Genomic DNA, 16,526 nt, shown 5'->3' with positions numbered 1-16,526 from the left:
CGGGGGGAGATGTGGTGGGAGCCGGGCCCTGGTGATCCCGGTCTGTGGGTGAGGGAGGAGGAAGAGCAGGAACGTCTCTCGTCGGCAGCGAGCGAACAGAACAGGCCCGCGGAGAGTTGCCGGGGCCGAGAACGCACAGGGACGCGAGCGGTCTGCGGGAGCCAGCTTTCTGCGGCGGGGAGAAGGCGGCCGAGCGTGGCCGCAGGCTGCGGGAGCCGCTGCCCGGCTGCGAAGAGAGCAGCTGGAGCAGCTGCCGAGCCGCCACCGCTTGCGCCCCTGGCTTTGTACGCGGGTCTTGACACGAGTTGTCCTTGATGTTTTTGTAGTCAGTCTGTTGACAAAACTCTTAAACTTAACACAGAAGTAGCGTTCTCCAAAGTAAAACCAAAAAAGATCGCTTACCTGACAGCAGTCCTGTGGGTGCCGGTCAGCCCTCCAAATCGGTGTGCCCCACGCGTGGCTGTGGGGCAGAGGCTGGCCGAGGGTTGGCGAGCCCCAGAGCTGGCTGTCTGGCATGTTGGGTGCCCTGTGTCGAATCAGGTGGGTCCTCAGTCGAAAACGGCACACCAAAAATGACGCTGCGCATCAACCAATTGTATGTCACCGAGGGAGAATACGTATGTTTCCCACTTGTCTCTTCCCATTTTTGGCGCAGCACCTGAGAAGGGAGGAAGGGGGAGATGGCACTAAGTTTCCATGACCAACGCAGATCATAGGAGCCAGGTCAAGCCCTGCTGGGTGCCTCTTGTCCAACCTGTTTTAAGGAATGGAGGTGCTTCCTCCTTACCCTGGTGTGCGAGGCAGCGGCGTGACACACGGGAGTGGCTATCGGCAAAAGGCTGTCTCAGGAGTAGCCCATCTTCTTCTGTCTGCTGGAGTAAAGCTAGGAATTTGCGTCAGTTATCACAGAGAAACAAGAACCAAGTTCTCATCTTGGCCTTCGCTTGCAAAACAAATGAAAGGGCCTGTTAACTGCAGATAGTTGTTGTTTTCAGTTTATTGCTATCCTTAGTTTGAGCCACTATGTGAGATCAGAAACAACAGAAATAAGCATCGTGCTCACCCTTATTGTCTCCTGACTTAAGTACAGTTGTTGTTTCTTGTTGTCTTGAAGTTCCTACTTCAAGCTTTCTATGCGAAGGGATTTTTTTTTAATAGTTATTGTAGTTAGAAAAGACAGTCTTGTATGTAGCTATTAAGCTTTTTCTTTCATTTTAGCAACTGCAGCTGTGCAAGTAATATACGTTTGTCTACCTTCAAAATTACTTGCCTGTAGCATTGTTTTCAGAATAATTTTCACTGCTGCTTTGCCCGTGTGAAGAACGCAGTGTTATATGCAGTGTCATCTTTCAGCTCTTTATTATTGTCCATTGAAAAGTCTACGTCTCCTGAAGATGCTTTTTGTTTAGTTCTCAGAGCAGTAGTAGCACTGTAAAAACAGGTGTCTCTTTCACAGAGTTTGTTTGGAATATGTATTTATTTGGCCAAAAAACAATTGGTGGGAGGAGGGAGTGTATATGCCCTCTTTAAAATGCCACTGAAGGTTTGGGTTTTTTCTGATTCAAACCTATTAAGGTTGAAATAATTTTATCAGTGGATGTTTTACAGTATTTCTGATCATGGGAATGAAGAACGCGAATGCTTCTTTCTGTTTGTAGAAAAATTGTCGTAAGCTTTAGAAAAAGAAAAGGGTGGCTGCGGTTTCTAGAATTTATCCTTCATGCCTTTATTTCTGTTAGTAACTCTGCCTGTTTGTGTTGATTTTCACGTGCTTCAAACTTTGTAAGTACAATAGCAGTGCCCTGCCATGACGTTACTTCTGTGGATTAGAAGAAAGAGCTCTAAACAAAGTTTATGTGACAGTCTGCTCCCTTTAAACTCCCCCCCCAAAGTTTACCTCACGTTGTGTAGACACATACATTAGGAGTAGATGAATCTCTTCCTAAAAGTACTAACTTCTTTCCTCTATGAAGGTCAGAGGATGCTGAGTCAGATGCAGACCTCTTTACCTTTGCCCGGGTGAATCACACCTAAGCATGTGCTGTAAATTCTAACAAAAGTTAATTGCAACTAGTGTGATTGATGCCTATATTGTAAACAATACTTGCTTTAATAAGTGAATGTTACTGGTAAATAATTTTTAAATAGTACAGTGGACAAAACTCCTATGAAGGATGGTATATTTCACCTGACAGACAGAGTTCAAGCTTCTGCTTGCTCTGTCAGTTGTCAGGAAGGTTAAATTTGCTATAAAGGCCGCCACTTTCATATGTTAATATTCCTAAGCGTCTGCTAATTGAAAAAGTTCGAGCACTGTTGCTTTATAGTCTGACCTGAAGTTGGGCTGCACAGATGTGGTACCTTTGTGGAGGAGAGTAATCTCTGTCAAACCAGAATAAGGACAGAGAAGAGCAGGATCCAGGACTGGCGTCTAGGATTATCCTCACTGTTTTAATGGACTTGGGAACTCCTTAACTGCTCTCAGATCTCATATATAAGGCTTCTTTCTTCAGCTGATCTACCTGTTGCAGTTAGGCCTGACTGGTTGAAAAGCAGCGGGCTCACAGTGAATATGTTATTGCTGAGTTAGGGTTGAACTTGCAGAAAAGCGTGTGTACCTAACTTACTGTGTGGTTAAGGCTCTTGCTATGGTTATGGTGCAAAGAAACATACTAGGTAAAATAGCCTTTTTGTTATGGGATATGGCCTATGCTGCTGAAGCATAATCATGTTGTATACATAAAATTGTATTTTGCTAATATTTCATATATTTGAAATGTTGACAGTTCATTCTGAACCAAGGGAGGCAGTCAAACATACTGCTTGTCTGCAGAGTGCTTAGCAGACAAGATGTTTATGTAGTATTGAAAACTTTTCCCAGCTATAAATATTTTCTTTCCAGATATAATAAAGGAGCAAAATCGAGAGTTAAGAGGTACACAGAGGGCTATAACCAGAGATAGAGCAGCACTCGAAAAACAGGAAAAACAACTGGTAAGTAGAGCAGTGAACTTTATTTTACTCTTTAAAAACAAACGCACACCTCCAGTATAACAGAAAACTTGCAAAGCGCTAAAGATACAACTCAACGTATAATAATTGAACACTAAAAAAGTTGTCTTCCCCTTTTTGACTTTTCAGTTATTAAAATGGTGTCAGAAAAAATTTACTGTCTAAAAGTGATTCTCAGTCTTTAACATAGGAAAAGCCTGAAACAATGTGTTTAGATTAAATAACCACATTCATTTTTTCCCTTCCATTCTTAGCATTCTCTATCCTTCAGAAGGTTTTTTCTAACAGGCTGGTAAATCAGCGGTCTTGTGGTGGAAGAACTAAAAGAAGTGTCAGTGCTATCATATGTTACCGTGACTCTCCAGTAGGAGAGAGTACTTGAAGAACCATAGGGTGTCATGAATACCCCATAGGGTTGTTATTTTCATTCATACAGGACTTCCCTAAAGCTAGCTAATAATAGTAAAACTATCTGCCTAAATTAAGATCTATTTAAAACTTCGCATGTGTGAGCTATCAGTGAATTCGGTGAGTATCCAGTGAATGGATGCTGCACCTGTGTGGCAGTATAATTGGATAAATGGATGTGACAGATGGTGGGGTTTGATGCATGAAGACATGCTCAGACTGTGGGAAAAGCTGTGCAAATCCAGCCACTGTTTCAGTAGCTATTGAGGTGGTGTTTCGTGGCAGCAGGTCGCGTGAATACCAAGATCTGGGAATAATAAACTAAAAGAGGTCAGAGAAATTGTTTCTGGAAGCCTTGAACATGTAAGATATAATAGGTTACTCATAGATAAGGCATTTTTCAGTATGAAATATTCTGACTGTGGGAAAAGCTGTGCAAATCCAGCCACTGTTTCAGTAGCTATTGAGGTGGTGTTTCGTGGCAGCAGGTCGCGTGAATACCAAGATCTGGGAATAATAAACTAAAAGAGGTCAGAGAAATTGTTTCTGGAAGCCTTGAACATGTAAGATATAATAGGTTACTCATAGATAAGGCATTTTTCAGTATGAAATATTCTGACTATGGAAATAACCTTAATTTTCATGAATACTCAGGTTGAAGTTTTGATTACTTACTACAGTAAATTGTTTCAGAAATGTTGGATTTCTGAGGAGCAGAAGAAAGGAGAAGTGAAATATGTCTTAGAAAAAGTTAAACTTTGCTGTTAGGATGAGAGAATCAATGGACTATAAATATTAATTTTCAGAGTCAGATCAGGTGAAAAAGGACCAAGGGCTTGACAGTCAATATCAGAACATTTTGTTATGTACTTTCTTCAGAAAGACTTTTTTTTTCCTTAACTATGAGGTACTACTCTGAGAAAACCTAGTTATATTAATTCTATGTATAAATATACCTTGAAGTATGCAGACAGTTCTGTTTCAGTTCAGTAACCTCATATGACTCTATGAATTTTGATTTTTTTTTTCCCCAGAAGAACATAACTGACTTTAATAAGCTTGCCCCAAACCTCTCAAAAGCAAATAATGTATTGCAACTTTTTACCCAAATTCTTCTTAATTAAGAATAAAATCATCTATAGATAGGGTTTGATTTCTGCAGCTGGATTATCTGCAGTGGTTTAGCAATGGTTGGTGTAGGTTTGTATTTCACTTTGAAAATCAGGTTATAGATGCTACTTAGGTATTTCATCTCACTGAGAAAAATCCCAATTTTCAAATGTTTGCTGTTAAAAGTAGGGTGCAAACTAGTGTTTGCTAGTGTGCAAACTAATCCCTCACAATACTTGAGGTATGAAAAAAGGAGATAATATTTTGGGCATGCTACAGAAATTTGTTTTTGCAGTCTCTGTGAGCTACTTACAAAGAGGACAGCTTTACATGTATTTCAGGCCTCTGATGTCTGAGGAATCTCATGCTCCTTATTTGCCAATCTGTACCTTCTTGGATTAAAAATAGTATGTACGACACAGCCTTTCAGAAATTACGGATTTACAGAGGAGATCTTGTGCCAGTGCCATCTCTATAGTAAACTTAACCACGATCTTTCCTAGTAGTAAAGCTAATGCAGTGAGTCAGTTTACACTTGCCTTTAAACATGACTGTTTTGCATATCCTGGTGACCAGTATTTACCTTTTCAGAGCAATGTTTCTTCTTATAAGCACAGTTTTCTGGACTACCAGTGCACATAAAGTGAAGCAACTGTATTCCTGCAGCAGGTATATTCTCCTGAACAATCACAGGAGAAAGCTGGTCTTTAAAGGCTGCTTTTACTTAATGGTAAAAATCAAACTGTACAATTGGATGTATACAAAGAACTGAGATACTATGGCAAGCCCTCCTTAAAAAGGCTGAAAAGGAAAAATATGTTGAGAAGTTTACATCACCAAGTCACAAATCAGAAGGCATACTTTGAAAAATCCCAGCTGACAAGATTGTTTGTGCCAAACTTTTTCCTGGTACCTCTGGGCTAAATAGCTTGCTAATTCTCTTTGAATTGATAGATTGGGGTTTGGGGTTTTATGTAAGCCAGAAGCGTGTGTCTTAAGGCTTAAGCACATGTTGTTGTAGACAAATTATACCAGTTTTATTACGTGCAAAGTTAAGTCCAGCTAAATTACGTGGGCAAACAGCCTATAATTATTACTCATCTAACTGTATCTACTTCTTCCCCAAAAAGGTTATGAGATTCTCTCGAGGCTGAAAAAGTGTTAAGAAGAACCATATGAACGCCTGGTTTCTTCCATGGGCAATGTGGCTTGATTGCCTGTGAATGCAAGAAATCAAAGACTATTACAGTCATGGCACTAACAGTTGGCTGGCCATAATAACTTCTTCACTTTTGGGTTTTGGTTTTTTTTTTTTGAAGTGTTACTCCTTATCCAGATGTGGAATTGAATGTGCACATATAAGTGAATGTGATGTTATGCAGAAGTTGACGCCTTTTGGGGAACTGTGTGCTACCATACTATAATTCAGTTTTGTTGTGTTTTTTTTCTTCTGGCCAAATCATAACAGCATTGCATTTATTCTAGTAGATAGCCTTGGTAGAAAAGCAAGGAAGACTATTCATCTAACTTTAAATGTATTAACTATCCTCTTGATTTTTTTTTTTAAACTTTTGGAATTTAATTACTAGTGTTAAGGCTTAATTATAGTCTTTGTTTGAATGAAAATTCTGTAGAATTAATCCCATACCTTTTTTTAACAGGAACTGGAAATAAAGAAAATGGCTAAGACTGGTAACAAAGAAGCCTGTAAAGTGCTAGCAAAACAGCTTGTACAACTGCGGAAGCAGAAAAATCGAACTTACGCTGTTAGCTCTAAAGTCACTTCTATGTCGACTCAAACAAAGGTCATGAACTCTCAGATGAAGATGGCAGGAGCTATGTCAACTACTGCAAAAGTAAGGCCTTACAAGACATTCTTTTACATTAAAACGCAGCATATGGATGCAAAAGTTAAGCTGTGTTATTTCGTATAAGATAATTGAAGGGATAAAACTTACTGCTTAATACCCCAAATGGTATTGAGGATGCAGCAGGGAAATGTAATTTGATTCATACTACGAAATTTTTGTCTAGTCAATCCAGCCAGTTAGCACCTAATTAAGCATATTTTCTTGGGCTAGACATCTGTCAAATGTTTGCGTGATAAAAATAAACTTTAATGCCAGTGGAAGAACTCTTTTAGTACATCAAAAAACCCCAAACCATGCTGCTACAGTGTCTTGCCTGTATGTCTTGTCACATGCAGTTTTTATTGGGAAAAAGTAGGGCATGCTTTGTCTGGAAATCAAGGTAGTGTGTCGCAATAGCTTTATGGCTTGTGCAAAAAGTAGGTTATTGCTTCAGATCTTAAGTTCCTAAGGAAACCTAATCTGGAGTTCCCTGTCATTCTCTCTCCGTGCTCTAAGGCAATAGTATTGCATTAAGTTTTCTCAGAAATCTCATCTCATAAGAGTCTGAAAAATCTCAGTTATCTGAGTTAGTTGTGAACTTTCCCCTATTTCCCTGAATTGATAAATAGGGAGTTTGCTTTTGGCAAGGAGGATTGTTCAGCTTGAGGTGTAGGAAACAGAATTAGCGCGCATCATTGTAGACAAGTTGTGCTTTTATCACAGCCCAAGTTAAATCCAGTTACGTGCCAGTTATGCAGTAATGCAATGCAGCTTAGTGCAGAAAGTAATTACTACTAAGGCTTTGCTGTCAGATATCTTTTAGAAGCAGCATGTTGGCAGATGTCAGCCCTTCAGTGATACAAAGTTGTGGCTCTGTAGCAAACTTTCCATCCTCCATGACTAACCTGCAAAGGGGGGGCTTGTCTGACTGTACAACCCATCAAGTTAAACAGCTTACTCGGTATTCCTACAACAGTGCTGCGTGCGAACAAGTTGGTCTTGCTTTTTAATTATTACAGGGTTGATTTGTTTTTGTCTGTGAGACATCTTGGATTAAATTTCTCAAAACCAAAGTGTCACTAGACTAACTATGAAGATTAAGTCAGCAGAAAAAACACAAAAATATTAAAAAATAAATTAACCAGCATCCAGAAAAGTGATGGCTTTTGAAAAACAGCAGGTACTACTTCTATGGACTAGTTTGTGTTACATTATTGGAGAGGAAGGTGTTAAATTCTTTTGGTCGCTTTTAAAGTGAGTATTTTGCCTTATCAACAGGGGAAGCTTATGACAGAAAAGTATTCAGTCGTTCGTTTTGAAGCTTATAAACTATTCTTAATCTCGTACAACTATCAGTGAAAAATATATGGAATCAGTTGCCTCAACAAGCAAGACAAATACATGAATGCAAAGCTTTCAAAGTATTTTCTATATACTTTTTAGCATGTATGGCACTAATTTTGGACATAGTAAAGTCCAGTTAATAGTTCCCTGTTTCTTTTAATCATGCATCTGACCCTTATTTTCTGAAGATGTATAAACTCTATACCAGTTTAGTGCAAATATTTTTGATGTCCATCTATAACTCTTGTAAAAGAATTCTAAAGAACCAACACCCTCTAAGTCCAGAACAACTTTTGAAATTCAAATAGTGTGACTATGAACACAGTCTTTGAAATTCAATTAATGTTAGAAGCATAATACATGATCGCTTTAAACAAACTCAGACATGGAGGCAGAAGAGCTTCTACGAAGCCAGTAGCAGCTGTAGTAGCTTGATAGCATCCCTTTTAATCAACTGACTCTTTTATCTTCTCAAAGATGGTTAGACTTTACGTTTGAACTGCTCATGTCTATATTTAGGTTTTGACATCCCATGAGAGATACAGTAGCTTGCTTCTTAGGAAAGAAGAAAATACTAAATACTGGTGCCTGCAAAGGCAGTGCTGCATAGTTGCGGTAAAACAGGTGGAGTTTATTACACTGTCACAGAAAGATCTCTGCCTGTTACAAAGGTTCACCCTAAGCTAATACGTACTTCCTGAACACTTTGATATTTGCTTTTCAGAGAAAAGTAATTTTGCCATTAAATGATAACATAAAGAAATTTAATGCCTGTCCTCTAGTGGTGGTTCAAATAAATGTTCCTTACTGAATAAAAAACCTGCAGCCGTTTACCTCTTTAAAGTGTATAGCCTGCAAGTTAGGAAATATTGTCCCATTCTTTTCATTTAGATCTGGCAGATTTTTCGTAATACAAGCCCAGGAGAAGGGAGGGTCATGGTTCAAGAAAGATGCATACATTTAAAAGCGTATCTATTAGGGTAGTAGATAGCAATATTTCTTACTAGGTGCAGACTGTACTATTGATCTGTTGTGTATCTACAGTTCTCATGGGATGTAAAGAGATAAGGAAAGTAAAATTTGGACTGAAGGTTTTCTTACTAGAAAAGTCTTATTCCTTCTTAATGTATATATCAGCCTTTACTAATGTCTCATCGTATGATTAAGGGTTTTTTCACTATTAATAGACAATGCAAGCAGTTAATAAGAAAATGGACCCACAAAAGACACTACAAACTATGCAGAATTTCCAGAAGGAAAACATGAAGATGGAAATGACTGAAGAAATGAGTAAGTTCTGCACTGCGGGGAACAGCTAGCTGCAGCCCACAGTGCTCTTGAAGGGGTAGAACCAGTCTAGAAATACTGATGCTTGAGGTTTTACTTCTACAGTTCATGAGATTGACAGCAAAAATGTAGAGCAAACAAAACAACGCATGTCTGAGCAGGGAGGCTGCCTTAGGCTTTTTAGTAGCTCTAGATACATAAATCCATTTCTTCCCATCTTCATGCAAAAAACCCGTTATACTTCTAGAAAGAACATACTGGAAGGGAAGGGGATTTGAGACCAGTTCAAAACCTTGTTGGCATAACTGGTAGGGGGACTTGAAAAATTGCCCTTTCTGTAGCTGATAGTTCTACATGTGCTTTTTTCTTCTGGGACTGGACACTTAAAAACTTGAGTTAAATTTAGAGATTAGTGATCATCTCAGCTTTACATACATGGTGGTACAGGATGTATTTGTCTCCTTTTTTATTTTAAGCCACAAACTTCTTGGGGGGTGGCGGCAAGTTTCTTTTTCCTGATTGCATCTGTCCACTGTCAACTAAATAATGCCAAACTTAGTGCTGTTGCTATCACAGTCTCCTTCCTATCCTAATCCCTGCCGCTGTGTTGGCCGTAGTAAGTAGCATGGACTCAAAACAATATTGTTGAGCAAGCTGCGAACACCTCAACTGTGCAGAATTGTAATGTTGCAATTCAGAAGTTAGCTGAGTAATTAACAATTTTCCAACTTATTTGGAGGAGGAAGAGGAAAGGGATTTTTTTTATGGAACTGTAGAAGATGTTTTTAAGAAATGTTAAAATCTAGTAGGGGGGGAAATAGAGCAACTGAACTGTTTTGGTGAAACCAAACATTTTTATAAAAGCAGTCATGCCTTACCCTGTTGTTGCTCTAGCTGTGCTCACAGGCTTTGCAAGGCAGAGGTAAGAAAGCCTCTCCAATATACAGCTGCTTTCTGTTGGTATCTTATATGTTGTATTGCTACTACATTCTGGGAGGGTAGAAACACGGTACCAAGTTGTTTCAGAAATCTTCTTGCTTAATGCGGTGTGGATTTTTTTTTTCCTTCTTTGAAGTTAATGATACGCTGGATGATATTTTTGATGCTTCTGATGAAGAGGAAGAAAGCCAGGATATTGTTAACCAAGTGCTTGATGAGATAGGAATTGAAATCTCTGGAAAGGTATGGCTATTTTTACCTAGTTCAGGTGCTTCTTCCCCTTCCTTCCCTTTTTTGAAATAGTTTATTCTAGCAGGCTTTATTTTACAGTCCTATTCTAGAAGTCAGCTTGTCATAACATGTATTGTTTTGACTGAAGAAAATCATGTCTTCTTTTAGATGGCCAAAGCTCCGTCAGCTGCCAGAGGCTTACCATCTGCATCAACATCAAAAGCTGCTACCATATCAGATGAAGAGATTGAACGACAGCTCAAAGCTTTGGGAGTTGATTAGCTTGATGGCAATATACAGTCTGCCTTCTAATTATTCAGCTGCAGACAGATGTAAAAAGTGCAAATACTCTTTCAATGCAACTGATGTCTAGGAAAACTCTGAAGCTTCAGAAATGACAACTTGAAGTTGGTACTGGGGGAAGGAGAAGGGTAGAATGCTTTGAATCAATTTACAGGGAGAAGTACACTTGGCGCGTCCGTTGCATGGAGTCTTTTTGAGCACTGGACCGACCAGGGACGTAGTTCTAATGATAAATTCATTTATACCTGATCTGAATCTGTCCTCTGAATTCAAAGTTTTCTTCTATCTCGGTTCCTTATCTATCTTTAGAATTGGCTATTCTGTGGCTGGTGGTGATGCCTCCTAGGACAGCATCTATATAATATATTTAACTCTTATAAAAACTATTGCTATAGAAAACCTCTTAGTCTGTCTTCTTAGCACAAATGAAACCGCCTTTGCTCTTAGTTGGAAACTATTTTCTTTTGGTGAGAAATAAGCTTGAAAGTCTAGCAAACTTAGGCAGAAAGAAAAAGAATTTTATGTGTTTCTTTCAAGTTCCTGTAGTAACTTTTGAGTTGATTAAATAATAGCTGGTTATTCTTTTTACTGAAAGGGAAGGCTACAGTCCTTGTGCAGTTAATTTTAATGGAAGAGGATTTCAGTTTGTTAGTGAACTTTGTTGCATGAAAGGCACTGATTGAACTCTATTGTACTATAACATAGCTGGTTTCAACAGATTTGCTGTGCCTTTATGTATATAAATCTTACACCTTTGTGATTTTTTTTTTCAGAATGAGTCTTTGAAAAGTGAGTAAACTGTAATTAAGACAGGTTTCACAGAACACTATGGCGAGGCCTCTGTGTACACTCGATGGGACTCAGTGCTGAAGTTCAGAAATGCACTTGTTCAGAAATGCAACTTGCGCACTTGCAAAAAGGACATTTGCCTGAAACAATATTTGTATATATTTTACAGTATTTCTTAATGGAAGATAACTGTGCATAACTGTATTGTTTACTAAGATGCAATTGATCACATTGATAAGCTAAATCTAAATTTTAGTTTTGAGAACAATTTTGAATGATACATGATAATAACTTGTCTAAATACTGTAATAAAAGTGTTCTGGTTCCGTGAAGGTTTTTCTATGGTCTCTGAACTGCATCAGCATGATTCTAGCTTTAAGTGGAAAGCATTGGGCTAACAAAATAAGAACTGTTGATGGTTTAAATAGATGACAAAGTCTGAGAATGCAGTTCCCAGTTACGACTTCTGAAGTTCCTCAGCCCTTACTCTGCTGGAGATTTACTTGCCCCTCAGTTGTGCTGATTTAGTGGGGCTGTTCTTTGAACAGAAACAACAAAATCATCTTGGCTTTAAAAAGAGAAAAGCAAAATACCTCCCCAAGAGTGAGACCAGGATGACCGAGGGGGAACAAACTTCATAGAGAGACTTTGCTGCTAGAGAAGGTGTAGCAGGAAACCATAACCTCTGTGAATCTACTGTTGTCGCACCATCTGCTCTTTAGGATTGAAGTCAGCAGAGGACGAAAAAACAGGTGAGCCTTCATCTGGTTTTTGGCATAGAAATGGAGGTGTTCTTTCTCTTTGAAGGAAGTAATGGACAAACTATGAATCTGTGAGGTAGTGGGTAGGAATGTGTAAGTTTATATATTGCATATATCTGATACGAGGTGAATATTTTTTTTTACAGGTTATTTTGTAAAAATCTAATAAAAGGCTTTTTATTCCGCAATGACTTTGTCCTCTGTAGGGTTAGTCTTATGCATCTGTCTCTTAGTGGGCTTTCTTTGGACTCCTGTTAGCTGTGATAAATTTTCCTTTGACCTGAGCTATAAAGCAGCGTAATACTTGTTGTAGTTGCTTGTGGGCCTTTGACTTAAACTCAACATTCAGCAAAGACTTGACTAAGTTTGCATTCCCTTCTGTCTGTAACGAGGTGTCCAAGTACTGCTCTTAGGCATTGAAGGAGAAACCATGATAGGAAATTAGTTAGGTATAAAATGTTACTGATTGATTGTATTTTGGTTGAACGCCAAGGCTCATGTCCTTTCTGAATGAAGCGTGCACTTTATCCTTTTAATGACTGTCAAAATTGGGCATAACTCTATTATTAGCTCTTTCCTCTATCTATGGGGTCTTCAACAAACAGTAATAAAGGCATTGCTTTCTGGTGTCAGTAGGACTGCTGGACAAGGGCTCCTGTCAATACGTATCCAGTCTTTCTGTTAATAGTTACCTTTTAAGCCCTGCGGCTCTAATCTGTATAAAAATCTTTCAGTAGCAGGGTGAGAAGTGTTGCAGGTTTGCAGGCTTGCTTATATTTATTTCAATTATAGTTAGTACATTGTAGCTGTCTGTAACAAAATTGCATCCCTTACGTAGAAACAAATTCCTTTTAAATCACTCCTACCAGACTAAAAAAAAAAACCCACTCAGTCCTTAAACTCCTTTATCTTTGCTGACACCTTAATAGCAACTGAATCGGAAAGTCCTCCACCTAGGAACAACAATGCAATAGTGCATGCACCTAAGAATGAATAGCTCTATTGGGGCAGACCAGGGTCCATCTTGCCCAGAATCCTACTCCACAAGTGCCCATAAGCAATGCCCAGGAAAATATGGGAACAAGATAAACGTAGATGATGCTTCCTCCCCTAATACTCTTCCAGCCTCTAACAATTTTCAATTTAGAGCACTTCCAGAGCTATATGTAAGTTCCTCTATATACAACAGCTTTGAGTGGCTTTCTCATCTACAAACTTGTCCGTACAAAAAAAACTTCTGGTACCTGTGTTTTTTAGTAGAGGAGTGCCACAGATCTAATCCCCACCACATTAAGAACTACCACTTTTGTTTTTTCTTAAGCTTCGTTCCAGCTTCACATGTTTACTCCTAGTTCTTACATTAGGCAGGATGGTGAGCAGCCTGCCTCCATCCAGCCTTTCAATACAGCTCATAATTCAGCAGACCTCTATATCATTTAATGCACCACACATTAAATCTAGAAGAGAGACAGTAGCTTAAACAGTTACTCATCTTACCTTTGATCATCAGCTTTGCCTGTATAGCGGCCTTTTCTAGGTCTGTTGTGTCCTTCAGATGAGGGGGACAGAATGCTACACAGTACTTCGGAGACAGGCGAACCACAGATTTACAAGTTGTCGTAACGTCTTGTTTTGTTCTCTGTTCTAGTTCTAACATCCTACCTAAAGTTACCATGGGAAAAGTAAGAGCAAGAAAAAAACCCACAAACCACTCAAAGAAAAATAGTGCAGCCCATGTTAGTCAATTGGCCAATAAACTCTTACATGCAGGTTTGTAAAGCTACCCCTCAGAAGTCTTATCTAGGGGTTTTTCCCCAATGAAGAGTCATTGATGGCAATTACCCAGTGAGTAAGTTGTTCCTACAGAAAAAAAAATAATGAATTGCCAATTTCTCCAAGTCTAATGGCTGCAGCTGCAGCACATTAAATTGATTTCATCCAGCTTTTCTTCTTTAAACAATTCTGCTCTAATTTGTTAGTAATTTCCATGGCAACAGCTAGATGTGTTTAAATAATGGCTGCTTCCTCCACTTAGCCTTTTGTCATTCTTTTGCAAGAAAATGGCATTATGTGTCACCTTTCATTTTATTTTGCTATGCTTCTGCAATTAGCCTTCACTTGTGAGACTTTTTGTAAGACTAGAAATCACAACTTTATGGTAAGCCTGCTCTTGAATTAACTATTACAGCATGCCAAAATGAATAAGCACATGGGCATGATACACAACTAAAAAAGTAAAGTGTTACCAAACAGAACTACAAACCATTACCTGGAATACCAAATGTATAAGAATACTTTATTGGGTAGGGGGGTTGGGAAGTACAGGCTTATAGCATTTCTAGGAAGCCTTTTATAATTAAGAAAATAACTTAGGATATAAATACATTTTATATATAATAGTTTCAATATACGTTACATTAGATCACGTAACACCAGAGGTACACAAATGCATGCCACCACCTTCATTGAGTGCTAATCTTCTCAACTGTATTTATCTTTCATCCTTTTGGACAGCTCATGATCTGTCGATACATGTGGTGGGTAAAGGCTAAGGCTTGGGCCTTCTCTGCTGATTGGGGTGGGCTATGCTAGTGGTGAGAACAACCTGAAGAGAGTACGTAGCACAATTTCTTCCCTTTGAGTTATTAAATGGAAGGTTTCTTCTAAATTAAGGGGTTACAGCAAGTGCATTCATCTGTAAAAATGTATTTTTTTTTTTAATCTAGGAGCCTAATTTCCATAGCTGAATATGCCTACGGTCACTGTAAGAGGTATCGGAAATAATTTAATGTACACTAGAGAGAGAACACTTAACTTGTACACACTGCTTCTAAGTGGTCTTGAACATTAAACTCCTATGGCTTTCTGTGGGCCTATTATATAGACATTTTCTAAATCATCAGGTCTGTTTTATGGAAAAATAAAATGTATCTGGCCATTACTATTTGCGTGTACTCAATTAATTTCAGTCCTGGGAAAACAGTCAAAAAAACATACATGGTAATGGGCTATTCTAATAACAATGAGCAGGGCTGATGAGATGGCTGGATAATCTATCCCTGGTGTGTACTATAGTCATTAATTCAGTTTCTTGGTGCCTGGCTTTCTGATAGGTGGAGGACCTCTGCCCTTTTCTCCCCCCCCCCCCCCCCCATTATCTCTCTAGGCTAGAGGATGACAAATAAGGGATTATTTTCAATTAGTGGGGCGTAGGAGAGTGGGAATGTGCAGTGCAATAAATGCTTTGTGTGGATACTTATTTCAGAGCGCAAGGGCCTTCTTTTTTTAGCTTAACACACTATCTCTGGTGTAAGTACGTCCACATATGTATTTAATCAGAAAAAAATACAACGCAGAGAAAGCCCAAAGTAATAAAACCCCCTGATAACTCTATAGTTTTTTCCCCCTCAAATCACAAAGTCTTAAGGTAAGGTAAATTGTATCCCAATTTTTATAGCTAAGCCTATCCAAATCAAACTGTAAGGCACATAACAAATTAGCAAGAATTACCTTTGATAACAAGCATAAAAAAGTCACTTCTACTTGGCACCCGTTTAAGGCAGTCAAGTGGTACGTGGAGACAGAGCACACAGTAGGAACAGTGTTGACACCTCTGTACTGGTAAGCTTACTCTACCGTAGATGATGACAGCAATTATGGCACATTTCTAATGGCTTTGTCCTGAACTTACACAAGGAATTTACCTGAAATGATTCACTCAGCGGTGTACAGCTGTTGCGAGTGGGTAGCTGAGTTTGAGCCGTCCTTTGGAAAGGCAGGTCTTCAGCTGGTGTTCTTCTACCTGGCTCTCAGATGTAGTGGCAGTCACACAAGATCCCATGGGTATATCCTGTCCTTGGCCGTAACTAGATAGTCAGCAGTGTCACCCCTGCTTGTTTAAGGTTGCTCGTTCACCTTCTCTTCTTTGAAGTTCTAATTTCTCACTGATGCTCAGTGTTCACCACTGGAGATGGGACCCTGCCATGTGCCTAGTGGCTTACAATCTCGCAAAGGTTAGCGCAGTTAGCTAGTTAGCACTGGGGGGGGGGCAGTAAAGCATGTGCACGGACATGCAGAGGCAAGATATTTGCAATACTGCAGCTGCTGATACCAAGCTTTGTAACCTTTCTTCACATACAACGCAAAGGCTTTGTTTCCTGATGCTTAGGGTACCTACATGGGGTTCTCCATGAGTCATTAAATGTACTGCAGATGCAAGAAAGGCACAGCACAGGGAAACTGCAAGTACTTGGGCAACCTGGAAAGCATTTCTAGTTGGATAATGCATAATAGGTTCCTTACAGTTAAGCAGAGACCTCCAACTCTTTAAAAATATGCAGTAGCATTTAATTTGTTTCCAACCTTTTACATTAAAATCAGGTCTTCCACAACACACTACATCTGAAGCTGGCTAGGCTGTAGGAGAAATAAGTGGTTTACAGATTTTTCTTTCTTTCTTTTTTTCTTTTTTTTTTTTAAAACAACATAGTTT

The 16,526-nt window shown here is 39.1% G+C and overlaps 1 protein-coding gene across 1 annotated transcript; it reads left to right on the top strand.

Moving 5' to 3' along the window:
• Positions 1-514: 514 nt before the first annotated feature.
• Positions 515-11,605, top strand: CHMP2B (charged multivesicular body protein 2B). The gene is made up of 6 exons (XM_009274509.2): positions 515-617; positions 2,903-2,994; positions 6,192-6,386; positions 8,912-9,014; positions 10,087-10,193; positions 10,350-11,605. Exons 1-6 carry the CDS (start codon positions 515-517, stop codon positions 10,461-10,463), a joined length of 714 nt encoding a protein of 237 aa, XP_009272784.1. The 3' UTR covers positions 10,464-11,605.
• Positions 11,606-16,526: the final 4,921 nt, after the last annotated feature.

Source organism: Aptenodytes forsteri, unplaced genomic scaffold (assembly GCF_000699145.1).
Source record: "Aptenodytes forsteri isolate BGI_AS27 unplaced genomic scaffold, ASM69914v1 Scaffold207, whole genome shotgun sequence".
Lineage (NCBI taxonomy): Eukaryota > Metazoa > Chordata > Aves > Sphenisciformes > Spheniscidae > Aptenodytes > Aptenodytes forsteri.
Note: the sequence above shows the minus strand (reverse complement) of the source record. Positions and strands in the feature narration are given on the sequence as shown.

Bases quoted from the DNA above. Each gene is read 5' to 3' on its own strand.
- CHMP2B (XM_009274509.2), top strand. From the start codon at position 515: ATGTTGGGTGCCCTGTGTCGAATCAGGTGGGTCCTCAGTCGAAAACGG. The intron at 6,387-8,911 runs GTAAGGCCTTAC...CACTATTAATAG, and splicing joins CTATGTCAACTACTGCAAAA to ACAATGCAAGCAGTTAATAA. The intron at 9,015-10,086 runs GTAAGTTCTGCA...CCTTCTTTGAAG, and splicing joins GGAAATGACTGAAGAAATGA to TTAATGATACGCTGGATGAT.